The sequence below is a fragment of the Anomalospiza imberbis genome, chromosome 5 (assembly GCF_031753505.1).
Source record: "Anomalospiza imberbis isolate Cuckoo-Finch-1a 21T00152 chromosome 5, ASM3175350v1, whole genome shotgun sequence".
NCBI lineage: Eukaryota > Metazoa > Chordata > Aves > Passeriformes > Viduidae > Anomalospiza > Anomalospiza imberbis.
Window position 1 is genome coordinate 39678566 of NC_089685.1, and position 18417 is coordinate 39696982.

The 18417-nt window shown below is 37.7% G+C and overlaps 1 protein-coding gene across 4 annotated transcripts in view; it reads left to right on the forward strand.

The window, feature by feature from the left end:
* Positions 1 to 18417, forward strand: part of TMTC2 (transmembrane O-mannosyltransferase targeting cadherins 2) — a 230874-nt gene that overhangs the window by 121743 nt on the left and 90714 nt on the right. For all 4 annotated transcript variants that reach the window (XM_068190320.1, XM_068190323.1, XM_068190321.1 and 1 more), the window contains one exon: positions 12815 to 13643. In XM_068190320.1, the coding sequence (XP_068046421.1) occupies positions 12815 to 13643 (829 nt within the window). The remainder of the gene's footprint in view (positions 1 to 12814; positions 13644 to 18417) is intronic.

Genomic DNA, 18417 nt, shown 5'->3' on the forward strand with positions numbered 1-18417 from the left:
ACACCGATGGATCTGAAGAAAAACCAATATGCCAGTTCTCTGGGTTTTTTTTCTTTTTTTTGATTGGAGGAGGGATGTTTGCAGGAAAACAAAGATCCTTGTGCAGTGATATAAGTTAACTTAAGCATTAGCTAGATGGCACTGAAACATGCTTGTGCAAAGGTGTCAAAGTGGCTTGTCTGGAACACAGTCTTTGTTAAATGAAATTTCAAGAATTAAGTGTCTCTTAGCTGCCTCTTTTCCTTTTCTAACCATATTTATATATCTATAAGTCTTCATCTGAGAGTATTTTTCTTTAAAGCATGCTCTCAATTTCACAAGTCTTTTCCTATTTACTATGTATGTTGTCACAGAAAGACAACATAAGATAAACAATGCTGAAATTTTTGCTATCCATATTGCATTTTTTGATTTTTATTTCTTTCCAGAATTTGGAAGTCTGTATTTTAACGTACAAAGGAAAACCTTTTCTTTATCACTTTTCTAGGCTATAGCTATAGGAGGGACAGCATGCTTAGCGTTAATAACATTTAAAAATATAAATTCTACATGAATTGCAGTTGTGGGATAAAAGAAAATTTATCTTCTAAGAAGTTAGCAAATATTCTAGCAATTGTAGCTGCATCATCAGAAAAGGTTAAATACTACCCTTCTGTGAATCCACTACTGTCTGGCTTTGTAAATAATTGGGAAATATTCAAGAGACTGGCCTAAAATATAGGCATTCAAAAAACAAAGCTCAAGCACTTTCTACTCATCTGTACTCCTTTCCAGTAAAGAACTTTATTCCTGCAAAATCTTTAGACATCCTACATTCTTCTGTACTCATCCACAGTAACTTAAAGAATCTTAATGCACATTTCTGCTGTCTCACCACCTTCCCCCTCATGAAGCTGCCCCTTTTGTCACTCTCATGTTTGTAGAACTAATCTGCTGATGCCCTGAACCACTTGTAAATAAATAGGCATTTGATCAAAGATTTTTCTGGTTACACTAATTTCATTTTTTTGTTTGTTTTTTTTTTTTTTTTTTTTTGGAAAGTTGGACAAAATAATAGTCAAAATTTGTTATTAAGTTCCTGTCCTTTAAGAAACTGATTAATAAGCAATAATTGAATCTGGTGGGGAAGTGGCAGGTCATGAAAAAGAGTACTCAGCATCTGCACACTGACATTGCAATCCTGGGCATGTGGAAACCTTTCCAGGACTGTATCCTGCCTTAGATCCCAGGCAAGGCAGTCCAGCTTTCTGGGCATGCTTTTTAATCTCTGCTCTCTGTGGAGCTAAATTTCTTCCTACAATGACTTTGCTTGTGACCTTAGAGAAATTGAAGGTTTTTGCTGTTAGTTTCAAACTGCTGTATGCAGGTTGATCTTTTCTATTTGAAAAATCTAATCTCTCATAGATAAGTTGGCCTTTCATTTGATGAGGTTTCTTTCTGTCAGGGTCAGTGGCATTTTTAGAACAAAAGGGAACCTCCCTGTAGAAAGAATGGTTTATTGACAGTAGAAAAGAAAGCACCTCTTTGCATCTTGAGAAAGAGCTGCATGCAGTTCCAAATTGTGTGTCAGTCTTCTTAGCATTTTCTGCTTTAGATCTTAGGACAGTAATGCCATGTCAGAGCTCTGAGCAGTGTCCTGTCTGGATATTTCCATTAAAGAGAATGCACTGAGAATATTTAAAACTTTTTTAGGGTTTGTTTTTTATTGCTTTTGATATAAATATTAAAATAAAGCAGAAACTCATGAAAGAGACAGCAGATTTGCTGGGTGGTGTATATTCCAATAATTGTGTTTCAAAGCAGGTTTAATCCTTGTCTACTGTCATCCTTGAAAGGAAAAAGCCTCTTATTTTTCCCTTGTTGGATTTTTTTTGTCTCCTGTAGGTCTCTAGAAAAGTCTTCAGTTGTCTCTGAGATGTAGTTCCCTCCTTTTCTCAAGCCTCCTGTTTCTATCCTTGTGGATCATTGCTTCCCACAGCTTTCCCTGTTGAGCCCTGCACTGCAGCAGCATTCCCAGTTTGGTGTTCTCTGAGAGCAAGCTCCCTTCTCCTTCCCAATATCCAGTTGAACCAGTGCATAATTGCCTGGTAAGACAAGGAGCCCAGAGCTCTTTTGACAAGCTACAGCCCTTTAACAAAACATACACGTATGGTGGACTGTGAGCAGTGAGCTACACACTTGTAACATCTGTCCCAGTGAGAATCTCAGCTTTCACAGGAAAAAACCCCAAACCAAACTGATATATATAGTCATCATGGTTTTGGCCAGTCCTTAAGAATGTAAACCTCTTTAATCTGGGATTTCAGAAAGCAAGTAATAAAAATTAAAATGAAGTGGGTTTTCTAGCCTTCCACTTATTTCTGTGATAAGATTCAAAGTCTGACTGTGGTTTTGACTGCAGTGAGGTCAGCCCCAGATGTTAATGCTCTAGTCCAAGGGAGGCCTGTTGCAGGCAGTAGGAGGTGTTCTTCATAATTTAACTCTTGATTTAAACTCCTCTTTGTTTATACTTGTATGTGGAAAGTATGTAAACATTGGCCAGGATGCAAAGAAGGAGGTAGGGACAACGTTGGTTCTATACTGTCGCATTACCCAAGTCCAAAAGTTGTGTCTTAAGGTCGTGTTCATCTGTTGCTTGCAGCTGAACTGGATCCCTGCATACCATCCTTACCTCCTTTTAGGCACATGCTAACTAGTTTACAAGCAGAGTGTTTGTAAAGCCTGTCTGATCATGCATGATGAGAATATTCTCAAATAGATACTAAAATACTTATTCAGTGAGATGGCATAGCTCAGGTCTCCTCCAAAATGAAGGACTCAAATCATGTGCACTTGTGGCAGTCTTTGGAAGAGAATGTCTGTATAGTCTGGAGTCTGTCACAGATAATGCATAGAGACGGAAATGTGAATATTCTGGTTTTCTTCTTAAAAAGGAGGGTTTTCCATAATTCTGGAAGGTTACTGAGCAAAAGGAAGGAAAATATATTGTCTTCTAAAAAAGTACAACTGCCTAATTCTTCTGTTTGTGAAAATAAGATAAGTAAGGTTTCTGAGGAACTTGGAGACTAGCCTTGACAAAGTGATGGTTTCTGTGGAGCCTCTACTTTAAGGCATTTCACTTCCAAAGGTTTGAAATGTTGATACTTTTAAGCTGGTAGATGATTAAAAGTAGATTTTCATCATTGTGATATTTTTATAATTTTCATATTTTCATACTTTTAGTATTAAAAACATTAATCCCAAAATCACTTCAGACAACAATACTGAATTTGTTTCAAAGAACTACAAATTCTACTACAGGGTTATCTTTAGAGTTTAGTTTCTGTTTAGATATATGAATTGTGGAAGATGTAGTTTTTAATAACTGGAAAAACTTCAAGGTCCCTTCATAGAGACTCCCTAAAAATTCAGCAATTGTTATTTCTGTCCTGGAATATATTTTGGTTAATGATTTTTATGTACTTCTGTAGGCAAGAAGGAATTTTAATGAAAATTGTAGGTATATAATTTAAAATGTTAGTCTTTTCAGTCAGATTTTTCATCACTAAAATGAATACTGCTAGCCAAGTAAATCCATAATGTGTGATTATTCCTAGTATTATAAGGTTATTCTCTTTTTTTTTCTCTAAGCAATGTCAAGAAATGTATTTTGTTCATTGATTGGCAAAGTTGAGAAGAACATGAATGACTAACAACTTCTGAGTTTTTTGCTGCTCTGAGCAACCAGATCTAGTTGAAGATGGCCCTACTCATTGCAGGAGTGTTGAATTAGATTGCCTTTAAAGGTTCCTTGCAACCCAAACTATTCCATGAGTCTGTGAATATTTACATGGGCTTCCTAGGATGCAGTGTTCAATCATGTTAGATTTTACAGCACACTAGGTATAAAATGGTTGGCAGCACCATTTTGAAAAGCACCATTGCATTTCGGGGTAATATTTGGCAGAAGCAAACAGAGAAAGGAGTGAGGGTCAAAGAAAGATGAAAATTAAATCATTGGCAGCTGCTACTTAGGCTGTATAAATATGCAACAGAAGCATGCTGGATGACAATTTCCAGATGACACAGTAAAAGAGGTCACTGCTGTCTGTAATACTTAATTATTGTACAATAGATACTTATGTAGGGGCAGAATCTTCTTAAATTCCATAGTGTGGTGTTATATTTTAGTTAAATGGTATGCTCTGTCTCACCCCTGGAAAATGTATGCTTTATTCCAAGCCTGTGATCCTCCCCTGCAGCATCCTGTGTCTGTAATCCCACTGCCCAATCTGTTCCACGCCCACTTTGAATCTCCCTGTTAAGTGTGCCAGGGGATGAGACTCTCTCTCTTTGCCAGCTCTCCTGGCTGGTGCTCTCTCAGCCCCTCTCTCCCCTTCCCCTTTCCCCCCTCACTCCCCTTTCCCCCTCTCCCTCAGAAACCATGCTACCTCCCGGGGGTTGGACCCCCAATAAACCCTCATCTAATGAGCACCCTCAGAAGCCGTGTGGAGTCTCCTTGCCTGCCTGCTGCCACCAGCAAACTCACAGCCTAGGGGGGCCCTCCCGAGGGCCCATGGGGGGTCACCCCCTGAAACGCACCACTACACCATAGAAAGCATAATTACAAATTCCTATTACTGTTAGGAATACAGCGTCTGAATTTAGAGGCAGTATGGGAGGATCAGAGCAAAAGGAGACAGAAGGTGGTTAAGCAATCTGCTTAGTATCATTCAGCATATCTATGTCGGAGCAGGTGACAAGCATCATCTTGATCTGTTAAGGTGCATCTTGTACTTTCAGCAAAACTTTGAAGAATTTTCACTTTCTGGAATAATTTGACTATAACTACCATCTATGAGGTAGAATTTCAAAGGTTTCATAGGAAGACTTAAGGTGCTTTTGACAGGAGAATGATGAGCTGATGAAGGATCTGTGGGTTGGGCAGATGGTTTGAAGTGCCGACAAATACAGCAGTGAAGTTCATCCTACTGTCTGAGGATTATCATGAAGCTGAAGATGTGCATACTTCCAAGGGGCAAGGAAATATGTCACAGCTTTCTGAAAGATTCGGAAATTTGGACAGCTTTTACTGTCATGACATCTAGGTAACCTGTGTAGTGAACCTGAAAACAAGCAGCTGGTATAGAATGAATATTTAAGACTGTCAGATGGGAGGGAATTTTGTGGCCATATAATCCTTCTTTGTGCATGATAGCTCAAGGACTTACTGTTTTAATGTAGACTGTGTATCTTCTGTTCAGTGGGGCTTGTTTAGTTTGCAAGACTTACAAAAATAAAATGTTACTTCTTGAGGTATAACAGTTATAACTGTTCTCAGATAAGTATTTCTGTTATAAGTCTCAGTTTGCAGAAGAAGCAGGGATGGGTGTGTGTTTTTTTACCACGCACGGAAGATTGCATTTGTTGTAGTGATATTCTTGGAAGTCACATTTTGATAGGCAGCATCTTTGGTAGCAATCATGGCTTAACAGAGTTTACCACTTTCTTCAGCTTCCCTCTTTTATACACTGTTCCCTCCACTGGGCTGACACAATGTCACTCTGCACAAGGAATGGATCACTCTGGAAACAATAGGAAAAAGAAACAAAAAAGTTCCCAAACTTTTACTGTTTAAATTCTTCTATTGTCAAGAAACCATAGTCTAAATTTACTCATTAGAAAAATGCAACCTGAGTCAGTTATGCCTACATTTTGATCTTAAGAATTCTGGCATACTGTGCTCCCCTGTCTTCTTCCCACCTTCTCAGTGTCATCCTTCCTTAGAAAACTCAATAATTTAATCTGAAAGCCAAGGTGGATTTTTTTTTCTAGCATGCAAAGCCCTTATGTCCCCATCACATGCATAAAGATTATGGCATATAGTTTACTGAAAATGTATTTATTTTAAAACCATTATTGGAGGCTGGATGTAGCTTTGATCTGGAGGTGGATTAAGGGGAGGCTTCAGGTTTGTGTGTAACTGAATTTGAGTCGTCAGCACCCTTAGTGCTCCCCTGCAGGGGAGAGTGCTGTACAGAGCAGGGAACTGCAAGTAACTCGGGCCTCTCCTGAGCTTGCTGAGGAAGGGTGCCTCTCTGCTCTTTCATTGTGTCTTTGCCAAACAATGTCTTGCTTCAGGCCACATTTTTTTCTTGTTTGCTCTATGGAGTAGCTGACCTTAGGCAACCTAGTTTAGTTAATTAAACTTTACTAAATCTTTTTATACTGAATTGTGTCTGTCTGCTAATCTCTACAGATCCGGGTTTTACATTTGAAAGAATTTATTGAAAAACGAGCCAAAAACTCAAGATAGGAACACTTTGAGGATTTTTCTTTTGGTGGTTTTACTGTAGCATCAGTGATTTGAGTGTCTGCATAATGTAACACTTCCTATTCCAAATCTTGCCTTTTTTGAATTCTTGAAGAAACCCACACTCATTAAATAGCTTTCTGTTAACTTCCAGAGAGAACTGCTGTACTTTAGCTTTCCTACTGAGTGACTTCTCATTATAAATCATCTCTTTATGGCTCAAAAATACTGCACGTCCAAGCTCCACTCATTAGTGAGACTGGAATGAATTTAATAATAACTGGCTGTTTGCACCAGAGCTGTGCTAAGGAAAGACTGTTGCATTTGTGTTCTTGATGCCCCAAACATGTTTGTAATGGACTGGACCTGGACAAAGCAGGAATTACCAAGGCTAGCTCTGTGTGTTTGTGTGTGTAAATATGGATGAGTACATGCAGGCAACGTGATTTCTGTTTGCATTTCTTTCTCTTCTTTTATTTTGTCTATAAAAAATGAGAAATATATTTAAAACAAAGGTTTTGATAATGGTACTGAATATATTTAAGATAAAATAATTTTCTTCCTTTCTTCTAAAAGAGCATATAATTTTTCATTTCTTTCAGAGAAGCTGGATTGTTGTACAGGTAGACTTACTTGATCACAGATCATTACCTCACAGGAAATATTAAAGATCTTTTTTTTAAGCTAAACAAGATAACTGTGCAGGCTTTCAACAAAGTTCAATGTAATCTGTTAAGAGGTTTCAGCACACCTCTTACAGTACCAGTAACTGACCTCTTTTAAGTACTTCATCCCATAACAGTTGAGAAGTATCTTCGTATTGTTTCACAGGAGATTACTACTAACTGTCTCATTTCTTCACATTAACTTAATGGAGAGTAATGATATTCCATGTCATGAAGTAAGTTTTGTCATCCATACTCTGCTTCACCATCTTTAATCTCTCTTTATTGGAATTATTGAAGATTTGGTTTTGTAATATGGAGGTCAGTAAATGCTTTACCTTTTACTCTGTCTCTGATTCAGACTCTAATAATGCACTTTGTATTTTAAAAGGCTATGCTTAAATATCCTTTTAAATACATCTTTAAAAGATCCCAGAACAAAGGGAGAAGGAAATTAACACCAGTGTTTTTTACATTGTTTTCTTCATATTTCATGTATAGGGAAACAAAGTAGAGGACATCCTATTCAAGGTATTTTGTTACTTTTATCAAACATACTTCTGAGGAAATTTTCTGTTGAAGTGTCTGCAGTTTTAATTATTGGCTAAGTGTTCATATATTTGAGCATTTTTACTCCTGTGATATCTTTGTGACACTCTTTGCTATCATTAAGCAGTAATTACTTGTGTAGTTAGCCTAGACTTTTGCTGCAAAAAGCTTAATTTGTTTTCTCTGTTCATTTTCTGAAAGATTTTCATTCCCATTTCTGTTTAGTGTATTCCATAGGGAATGAATACAAAAATCTTCTGCAGTAATTAACATAGAAAACACGAATCTCTCTCTTCTTTAAATTAGTCTTTGACCATAACCAATTCTGTTAAAAAGCTTGCGATGTAATGAAAAAGGGGAACAAATTAAGTTCTTATTAAAAAGGTAGTTTTCTCAGTCTTACCTCTCAAGATTGCAGTACTTACTGGTCAGGTTTTACAGGCTAATTACAATAAAAGTATGTACAGATAATCTTTAGCTGTTTTGTGAATGCACTGACTTCCTTGTTGGAGAAAAATTGTGTGGGGTCTTAACACTAGAAATAAATGTCATTAAATATGCACAGTTGGTCCCAATATTGGACAAGCTGTTGACAGAGTTCCAACTCTGAGGAAAAACACACCTTCAGGTCAGTTGTTGTATCACCAGTGAAAATGAGTAAACCTCATTTAGTGGGTCATGCAAGCAGGAACTAACTGGGCAAGTGACCAGTGTTAAAGGCCATTTCCATCTCAGTACTGTGACCCAGCAGGAGTTGTAGCAAATAGCTTCATTCCTGGTGGGGATATGTTTTTGAATTGTAGTTGGGCTCCAACTTGGCAGATCTGTTATCCAGGGACCTCTGCCTACTGTGGGAAGAAGATGCTGTCAGTCTAGTGATCTGGCAGCTTTTTACTACTTTTGGAAGTCCCAGTTTTCAAGCCCACATATATTTAAGGAATTCTAATTTGGAAAATAAATTCCTGTGAGTAATGCTTGATGACACATCTTTCATCTCTGCATTTCCTGAATTCTAAGAATAACATTTTGTGTGTGATGATTTTGATTTTTGGACTGTCTCAATCATGTGCCATATTTAATTGTGCTTGTGAAATGGACAATGTGAGGTTAAAAGAACAGTGTCTTTTGAAAATTCTTTGGATACCATTTAGGTGATGATTGAGTTTTGGCAGTGGCTGCCCAGTTAAGAAATCTGCTGCAGTGCCTTATTTAAGGGCAATATAATGAAGTGAGGAATTAGGATTTAATGCAAGGGAGATGTGCAGTGTGGGTGGGTCATGCAGATGGATTTTGGTAGGGTGATGAAAAAGGTTTCTACAGTCAGAAAGACTAAAATTGCAGTGGTGGTACTTGCCTGTTAGCAGGCAGGAGATACGTTAAATCTGATCTAAATCAGTGCTCATTTTTTTCCTCAGATGAAAATGGCTACTTATGAAAGGTTAGAGGATTTATGGGGGTGTCAAAACGTGTGGCAGATGGGCTGGATTAGGACTCATGAGTATAGTAATCCAAATCCTTTCTTCCAGGCATTACAGTGGATCTCTTCTGCTCCTGGACGGCACTGAATGTACACAATCAGATCAGTGTAGCACAGGCTGTCAGGAGGCTCAGAAGAGTTACTAGTGAAAGTACTTGTCTGAGCAGAGTTCATTTTGAAACCCTTCCTTTGCAGGCAAAATCTACTGGGGGACTGGCTGTATTGTTTAATTTTAATAAATTGCTGGAATGATTTTCTTCCAAAGCCTTAAAGAAAGTAAAGCCAAAACATGTGCTAATCTTTTCTCATAATCTGTGACTATATTAGCACAGAGGGATAAATGCTATGCTAAAATCATGAATGTTGAGAGAGGATAAAAAGGGGAATGAATTTGTCTTTCCATTCTAGGCCAATGCTGTCTATGAGATTTGAAAACTGAAAACTAGAAAAAAAAGAGAGAAAGGAAAAAGGCATTCTACTTTTAATTGTTGTGACAGACGTTTAAGTGTTAGGCACAGATTTTTCTTGCCTCTAGACTGAGCCTCCTCCGAAGTCTGAAAATTCACAATGGCCTATCAGTGTTATACAGCTTATTGGTAACTGTACTTAACTTGTAGTTAATTTTAAAAGGTTGTAAAGCTACTGGCTATTGAAAAGATCCATGTGTGAAATCTGAGGAAGAATGTAAACTCTTTGTGTGCAAGAAAGCAACAGGAAATCTGTGCTTCACTCCTGTGGTCAGTTAACTGAGTTTAAGAATCTACCAGAGCTCAGTCTCCAGTTGACTAGTGCCTTACAGCATAAGTTGATATGCTGGGATGGTAAATTTACTACGATATCTCTGAGCTCTATGAGTGAGTGCTTAGATATTTCATTTGAAAATCACGTAAAATGCTTAAAAATAGTTACAGCATGACACACAAACCTATGTATGGATAATCTGTGTTCTTTGTAAAACCTACAAGTGTGAGGATCCAGATATTACAGACCTTAGGTTTAAAGCTTAAAAGAGGGGCTGCAAATAGTTACTCCAGCAGTGAAGATTGATTAGCTCTGAGCTACAGATTGTTGACATTTTTGGGATAGGAGCAAGAGGCAAACTTCTTCTAGTTGTTAATATTTGGTTAACATATGAGGAAGACCTGAAAATTTTTAGTAGGTTTCACTATTATCCGTAAGGAATAGCATATCTGCACTTACATGATTTTGTTGGAGAACTTTGTAATGTGAACTTTCTTGGCATTTAATTAAATAGTTCAATGGTTGGGATTTCAGACAAGTGAGATTTTCTTCCAGTTGTTAAGTATTAACAAAATAACAAAGAAGCCTAATCAATCCATGGAAGCTCACTTTTCATCTGTTAATGAAGTTTCACTTCTTTAATATTTGGGATAACTTAATCTTTCAAGTGGTATATAGCCTTCCAGAAAAGACTATTTCTAACTCAAACAAGAGAGACCATCTTTCATTTCCCAGTTTCTTCCTGTCTTAGCAGCCTCTTCATAAGAGATTCATAAGAAGGATATATGAGAAAGCAAATAGGTCACGCTTAACATTTGAGAGTTGTTTATGTGTATGTTTGAAGGAAATGAGTTTGAAAATTATTGAGCCAGAAGGGTGGGCAGAAAAAATTTCATGTAGGAAACTGTGATGAGAATGAAAGGACAAGTTAAGCCAGGGACATGAGGTTTTACTGTGAGGACATATATGCAAATCCATGAAATCTGAATAATCTTTTTATTCCAAATGTAAACTTAGTTGGGAGTTTCAGTGACAACCAGTTTACACAGCTTTATAATATTAACAGCATTTAAATAGTTTTCGCAGGCATAGATGAAACCATATGTGAAGTGAGTTGTAAGGTATTATCCAGCTTACAAATAAAAGTAAGTTGTTCTAATAGGCTTTCCAGAGAATGTAGTTATCATGATGTGTGGGTGAGGGTTTTGACTGATACATTACCAAAACATTGTGGATTATTCAGAATGTAAAAAAGCTACTAAATCAATATATGATTTAATGATATTAATATGGCAAATTAAATCTGGACCCAGGCTTTATGTATAAAAAGTGTGTTTTTCATGTTTGCAAGCCAAGTGCATGAATGTTCTCATTATAAATTTGTTTGTTCCCTACTAGTGCCTCCATTAAATTCCATAATATAGCATAAATGAATGAATGAATCTGACTGACATTTAATATTTTAAACTTCACAAGGAGAAACTGTGTAGACATGTGAAAAGGTATAAATTTCCTCCTGATACATTATAAGATAAACTATAAATTATCATTACTAGACTGTGTCTTTTTAGTAGAACATCAGTAAACTGTAGAAAACTATTAGTAATTGACCTAACATGGAGCAACACAATCATCTGTAATTCATGATATCAAGGGTTGATCCCACCCACAAAGGAGAAAAATGAATTGTTTTGCAGAAATAAGATAAAACATTCTACTGTGAGGTACTGCTTCTGAATAACTAAGTAAACATTGAATAATCATCCCACAAATGTGTAGTGTGAGATGGAAAAAACAAACCTAATAAAATTAAAAATGATTGACAAATAATTCTTTCTAATAATGGGAAAAGGTAATCAAAGCACTTCATCTGTATCTGTAACTATTTGGCAAATAGGTTTTTTTTCTTTCCTTACAAAAGGTGTCTGAGAAATTGAAATATTAAGAAAAACATATATTTTTGCTTCTACATATAGAGAGAGTAATGTAAACCAGCTTTCATTTAGGGTGCCCATGTAATCGATAGCAGAACTTACCCAAGAAGCAGCTCCTGCTGGAAAATGTTCAGTTACTCCATAAATAAGTGCAGGTAGTTCAGGTTGCTAGCATGATGACATTGGTAGGCACAGTGAGCTTCATGCTTCCTATAATTTTATTTAGTTGCATATGAAAATGTGAAAGGTTTTGGTGTGCTTATTGTGGTGTGCTTGAGGAGAAACCCCCAATGTATTGTTTGGCTCTGAGATCAGAGAATCACAGAATCATTAGGGCTGGAAGGGACTTCTGGAGATTGTCTAGTTAAAATCCCCCCGCCAAGGCAGGGTCACCTAGAGCAGGCTGTCCAGGAACAAATCCTGGTGGGTTTTGAGTGTCTCCAGAGAATGAGAATCTACAACATCCCTGGGCAGCCTGTTCCAGTGCTCTGCCACTCTCAATGTAAAGAAGCCCTTCCTCATACTCAGGCGAAACTTCTTGTGTTTTATAGAAAAAGAAGTGGGACTTTCAGTAGTAGGTAGAACTGAAGACTCCAAGTTAATAGGTAGGAGCTAGGAGACCTAGATATGGAATGTCCATTTGTTTTCCTCTCTTGCTTTCTTGGAAATTTTATTCGGTTCTTTAGTGAAATGCCTCGGGAGAGACTTTGATTAAGGAAAATGGATCTGGAACATCCTTTAGACTTCAAATTTAGCTAAGGCAAACTCGTGTTATGGTCACAGCCAGAAACAGAGAAGGGATTTGGGAGATTATGTAGGAAGTAATGAAAGATTCCATAAATTCCTCTAAAATAAGAGTTTCCAAAGCATTATATGGCTAAATCTTAAGCAAGCACTGACAGCCCTAAAATATCTGAAGAGTTACTCGACTGTGATGCATTCTTGGTAGAGCTTAAATTAAGGAGACAGTTCCTTCCTTTAGTTTGTAGTCAACTATGTACCCCAATGTGGTGCAATCCAAATGTCAGAGTTGGAGATTTATTGTGCTTGTTTCCATTACCGAAAAAGAGTTCTATCAGATATTTTCTTGGTTCTTTTTTGTGTATAATTTACACAACTGAATACCTGGTGTTGATTTATGCTATTTTTTTTTCAGAGAAAGAATTTGACCCTGTTCTTCAGCATTGGTTTATTGACCTCCTGGGGAACTGCACTGCTGGGTGTTCGCTTATATTGGATGGGAAACAAGCCCCCAAGTTTTTCTAATTCTGACAATCCAGCAGCTGATTCAGACAGTTTTCTCACACGTACCCTGACCTTCTTTTACTTGCCAACCAAGAACCTCTGGCTGTTGCTGTGCCCAGATACCCTCAGCTTTGACTGGTCTATGGATGCTGTGCCTCTTCTAAAAGCAGTCAGCGACTGGAGGAATCTACACACCGTGGCCTTCTATGCAGGACTCCTCCTCCTTGCCTACTTTAGCTTGAAGGGCTCCAGCAATGAGAGAGAATTCAATGGGAAAACTGTAATGAATGGCAAGCAAAATGCTAATGGGCATAGCTGTCACCCAGAGATGGAGTACAAGACACTGGAGGTGAAGTCAAGCTTTGCATCAAAAGAAGAGAATGGCCTAAAAAAGCATGAAATTCAGAAACTGCAGCTTCCTTCAACCGAGAACATTGTCATTCTGTCTCTCTCTTTGTTAATAGTGCCCTTCGTTCCTGCCACAAACCTGTTTTTCTATGTTGGCTTTGTAATAGCAGAGCGTGTGCTGTATGTTCCTAGTATGGGCTTCTGCCTGCTGGTTACAGTAGGTGTCAGGGCCCTTTATGTCAAAGCCCAAAAGCGCTTTCTGAAGAACTTGGTTTTTTGTTCCACTGCTGCATTAATTGTTTTCTATGGACTCAAGACTGTTGTCAGGAATGGGGACTGGCAGAATGAGGAGATGCTGTATAGGTCAGGGATAAAAGTAAACCCTGCTAAAGGTAATTTTTGCTCTTTATGGTGAATGCTTCACATATTCCTGTCTGTCTTTGCCTTTGAATTGTCTGATTTTACTAGCAACATCTAAAGAGAATACTTCAAGAAATGTCATTTCAAGTTGCAGTGGTATGTGCATTAGTAAAACATGGGGAAAAGCAGTAATGTGTCTTGATCAGGTGTTACAGGTTTGGCATTAACATGGAGAAAAGGAGACCCTAAGGTAAGGGGATACTTTCTTTTTCAGTGGTATTAGTTCTGTGTTTTAAAATTAAATATGCATTATTAGTATTATTGAACCCACCCTGGTGTTTTTCCATTTGGAATCTGGTATATAGTACGCTAATGAACATTTTTGTGAGTTTACCAAATGTTCTGTTTTCTCTGATTTGAAAATATAAGAAATAGTAAAGGACAGCATCAGGGAAGTACTGTTTCTTTATTTCATCTGATGCAAATAACGTCAATACTACATAATAAAAATGAGGAAATGAGGTCAGGTATAATTCAGCCTAGGAAATGACTGTATTTCCTCCTGCCTACGAGTACTGTAAAGAGTTATTTCAAATACTTATGCCTTGCTGTTCGTGTGTAAATGGCAATTTGTAACATTGCCCAGCCACGTCTCAAAGGTTATATCTATGCTGTAATGAGATGTGACTATAGCTAGTGTAAACATATGCAAACAGGCAGTAAACCTGCCAGTTTAGGTATCAGTAACAATGTTTAGCTGTAGCTCTGTGGTTTCAATGTATGGCAGATCCAGCTTGGATCCATGCTGCCTGGCTGTACTGCTCTTGGCATAAATGCAGATTTATATGAGAATGGTCAAAATATCACCTGTGAATGCGATGTAGACATTGACTAAGCCTTCCTTATTCACAGTTCATCAGAATTGAGAAGGGATTAGTTGATTTCTTTGCCTGTCTGTGAAAGAAAAATTTGACAGCACTTGAATACTTGAGTATTTTCAGTCCTCTGCTCAGAAACCCCTTATATGTTGTGAAGTCATCTGCTGATAGAGTTGTGCATTTTGGTTAGACAGTTGTATCCTGCCATAGTTTAAAAGCTGTGATAGTAAGAGGCAAATGCAGGTGGTTACTGTAAGCTGATAGAGAGTGAAAAAGTAGATTTGGCAGATAAAATGCCCAGCGAAGCAGCATTTTAGTAGTTCGTCAGTCTGATTTTGTAACTCTTCTTCATATACTTTCTCACCCTAGGAAAATGACTGAACTTGTTGCTGCAGTAAGTGAGTTTTTAAATTGTGAACAAGCACATCCCATTTGTTTTTACTTTTTTTTCAAAACTAGCACAGGAGAGCAAGATATGAAGTAACTGAACAGCAAGCCAGCACAACAGAGTGATTATATGAAGCTCTGAGACTTAGAAGTTTAGTGACTGTATAAAACTTGTATTAAAACACTGGAATTCCTTGGAAAGGAAAGTGTGTATGCACTTGGTTAGTTAATGCATGTTCCATTTTTGTCCTTGGCGGAGATGCCCAGACATTATTAGTTGTCTGCTTGCAATGAGCCAAATTTTGTGATTAAAAAAAAAAACAACATGCTAGTTTTTGCCCAATAGTAGGATTGGCCGCAGCATTGTCAGGAAATTAAACTACTGGGTATTATGCTCCCAGGCGACAAGATGAGCTGTTTTCATCTACACATCTCAGTATGCACAGACGTGTGTGTACATGACCGTCTGGATTCTTGCCATATAAGCTGATTTTAAGTGTCTTGTAAGATATGTAAAAGCAAAGACAGTATGTCAATGCGATGGTATGGACATGACTGAGTTGACTTAAATAAATCCGCTTAAAATATCCTGTTAAACTTCTGCTGAATATTAACTAGCCCATGTACATTGTACCAAGGCTGGGAATAAGAAACCCCTAGCTAATGCGACCTGTCACCCAACTCTATTAATTATTGTGAATATTTCTAAGATTATCCCTGGCTTTGACTATGCTAATTTGATTTTCTGTTTCTCATATAGTCAGGCAAGCCTGACTGGACTAGACTGGCTGCCAATCCTGCCAAAGCATTAGGAGATCAACAATTCAAACTACTCTTCAGTAATTAAATGAGGTTGACATAGGAAAAACAATTTATTTTTGTTTGCCTCTTTTTTCTAGTTTTATGAATTCTAGTGAGAAATATGCTATTTAGAGAGTGGGACAATGGGCTGCTCAGCCAAACAGTAGAGTGGAGAAGTGTTTTCCTTATTTTTAGGCTACTAAGAAGAGGCTGTCACTCCTCATTTCTCTGCTTTCCTCAACTCGTAGCAACTTTCACCTCAATAGTAGTTTCTTACTTCTGAAAATTGTGGAGTAGTGGGATAATTTCCCCTGATAGTTCTGCTTTTTCTCTCATCTCCTGCAAAGAGCTTCATCTGAACAAAAGCTGCTTCTGTCATAATCTAAAAAGCAATGAGTCATCCCTTGAAAAACCCACGGTGTGGAAACTGATAAAGAAATAGGAATCTGTGAAGACCAGCTAAAGCAAAAAGATGAGTGGTTTGTTCCAGAACCATCTGTATTCTGGTCTAGCAGGCTGAATGTCTAGATGGCTGAATGCTGTGCAACACTGAGCTGATGTGCTTGTAGTCATAAGGGCATTTGCTGAGGCAAGCTTTTAGCATGGGTGCGTTTGTGTACTAATGTGGCTGAACTGCTTTGGAAATGGAATTGTCTCATTTGGTGATGGTTTATTATCAGGTCCTCTGTGTTGTGATATGTGTAAGATGATAATCTTCTGATGTGGGACTTTCAGGCAAACATGTTCAGCAGCTTCTCCATCTGTAATCCTCAGGGAAGAAATGGGTGATAATCACCTCACTGGTAGTTTCTTCTGGCCCCTTCAAGGGTACCTTGCGGGCAGTGCAGACAGTCGTGTTCTGCCGCGGGTGAGAAAGCCTCTCCTCCTGCAGGCAGCCACAGCCTTTCTGCAGTTTACATTTCTCCAGGCTGTTTTTGTCAATCACTGACAATGTGGGAAAAATACTCAAAAGCATGAGCGTGGATTATCTCTTAAAAAACCTGAAAGTACACCATGGGAGAGTCAAGTGAGAAGGTGGTGAAGCTGCCTCCAAACTACCCTGTGTGTGCCAGCTTTCCTGGCTGCCTCACTGTGTAGCAGGCAGCTGCCATCCCTTGGCTGAGGGCGTCCTTGTGAGGACTTGGGATGCCTTAGCTGCACCTTTTTTGGTCTTATTCTGCTGTTCTGGTTATGACTAGTATTTCAAATAACTTTAAAGTGATCCAAGCAGTACCTTGTTACAGTTTGTCAGCACTTGAGGGAGAAATATGCAAGACTGACTAATTTCGTTTATGGATTCTGAAGTGGGTGTATGCATGTTTTGACCATAGGGAGGGAAAGACACAAGGGTTTCTCTTTTCTGCCTTCAACTTAATGAGCAGCCCAACTGATATAAAAGAATTCTCATTATCTGAATGTTCTTTTATAACAAAGGAAGCCTCCCGAAATGTAAAAACAAATCAAAAAGTTATAATTGAGTGGTACCTGTCACATCTTTTTCAGTTAGACTGAGGGTCATTCTATGGTGATGATTACCTTGTGTTTAATATAAAATTGTAATGACACGCAATGAAATAATTCTGCTTATTATGCCTCATTAACTCTAGTTTTCCCTGTGGTACCAAAAATAAGCTTCAAAAAGCATAATCTTCCTCTGGGCCTTGCAGTCCACATCTGAACATGGGAGATCATTATGATATATATCCGATACCTGGTACAGACATTGATTAAAGAAGTGGAAAACAGAGAGGCTTAAACTGCTAGATTGCCACAGAGGTATTAGTTGCTTGGTCATATTTACCAATGAAATTTTGGTCACCTGGTGCCATTACATTTGCAAGTAGGCTTTGAGGATCCGTCCAGGAAATAGTTGACACAAAGTGGATGCTTAACTAAAAATTCCCCTCAGTTCAGTGAGGAAAAACAGTTACTATATTTTGTACTAAGCTAGGTAGAGAAACTGTATTTCCTACAAACAAAAAAGGTGCAATAAAACATTATTTTCCATTATTATTATTTTTGGATCACTACTGGTGACTGGAGACCAAAGGAAATGAAATATTTTAAGGTACAGCATTCTTCAAATATGATTATTATTAAGAGCTAACGTTATGCTGACAAGATCTCTTGTAATACCCTTAGAGCTTTCAGTAGCTGTTGCTCTGACACACAGCTTGTTGTTCACTACACATTTTTTTTGTTCCTCCTAAGTATAGCAGTGTGTGTCCTAATAAATATGTCATTGGGCATTTAAAAATAGTTTCAGCCTTTGGAATTTGCCTTTCAGTGTTTTGGTGTGTATATTCAGCTCATCAGTAAAACTCCAACTCATCTTTGGCTCAAAAGCCCAAAATACTGCTCTGTACAGTAGTTATTTCATTTTCCTTTGGCTCATTTAATGTCAATAATAATAAAACTAACAGTGTGATTAATATAACATTGCACTGAATAGAAAATGTGTGTTTGGGAAAAAATGGCTTGAGAGAGAAAGTGATTTCAGTGCACAGATTGCCATATAAAACATCAGATTTTAAACATATACAACCTGCTGATAAGTACACTTAAAAGTTGTGTGTATTATCACTGTTAAGAAATGCCAGTCATATGTGCATACTATCTGGAGTTAGATATTCATGAATTAGTTTTAGTTTTGCTAATTAACTAATTTTTAGTCTTTGAATAAGCCACTTTAATCTCAAATTTTCTCTCTGGAATGGAGCTCATATTACCATAAGATTAG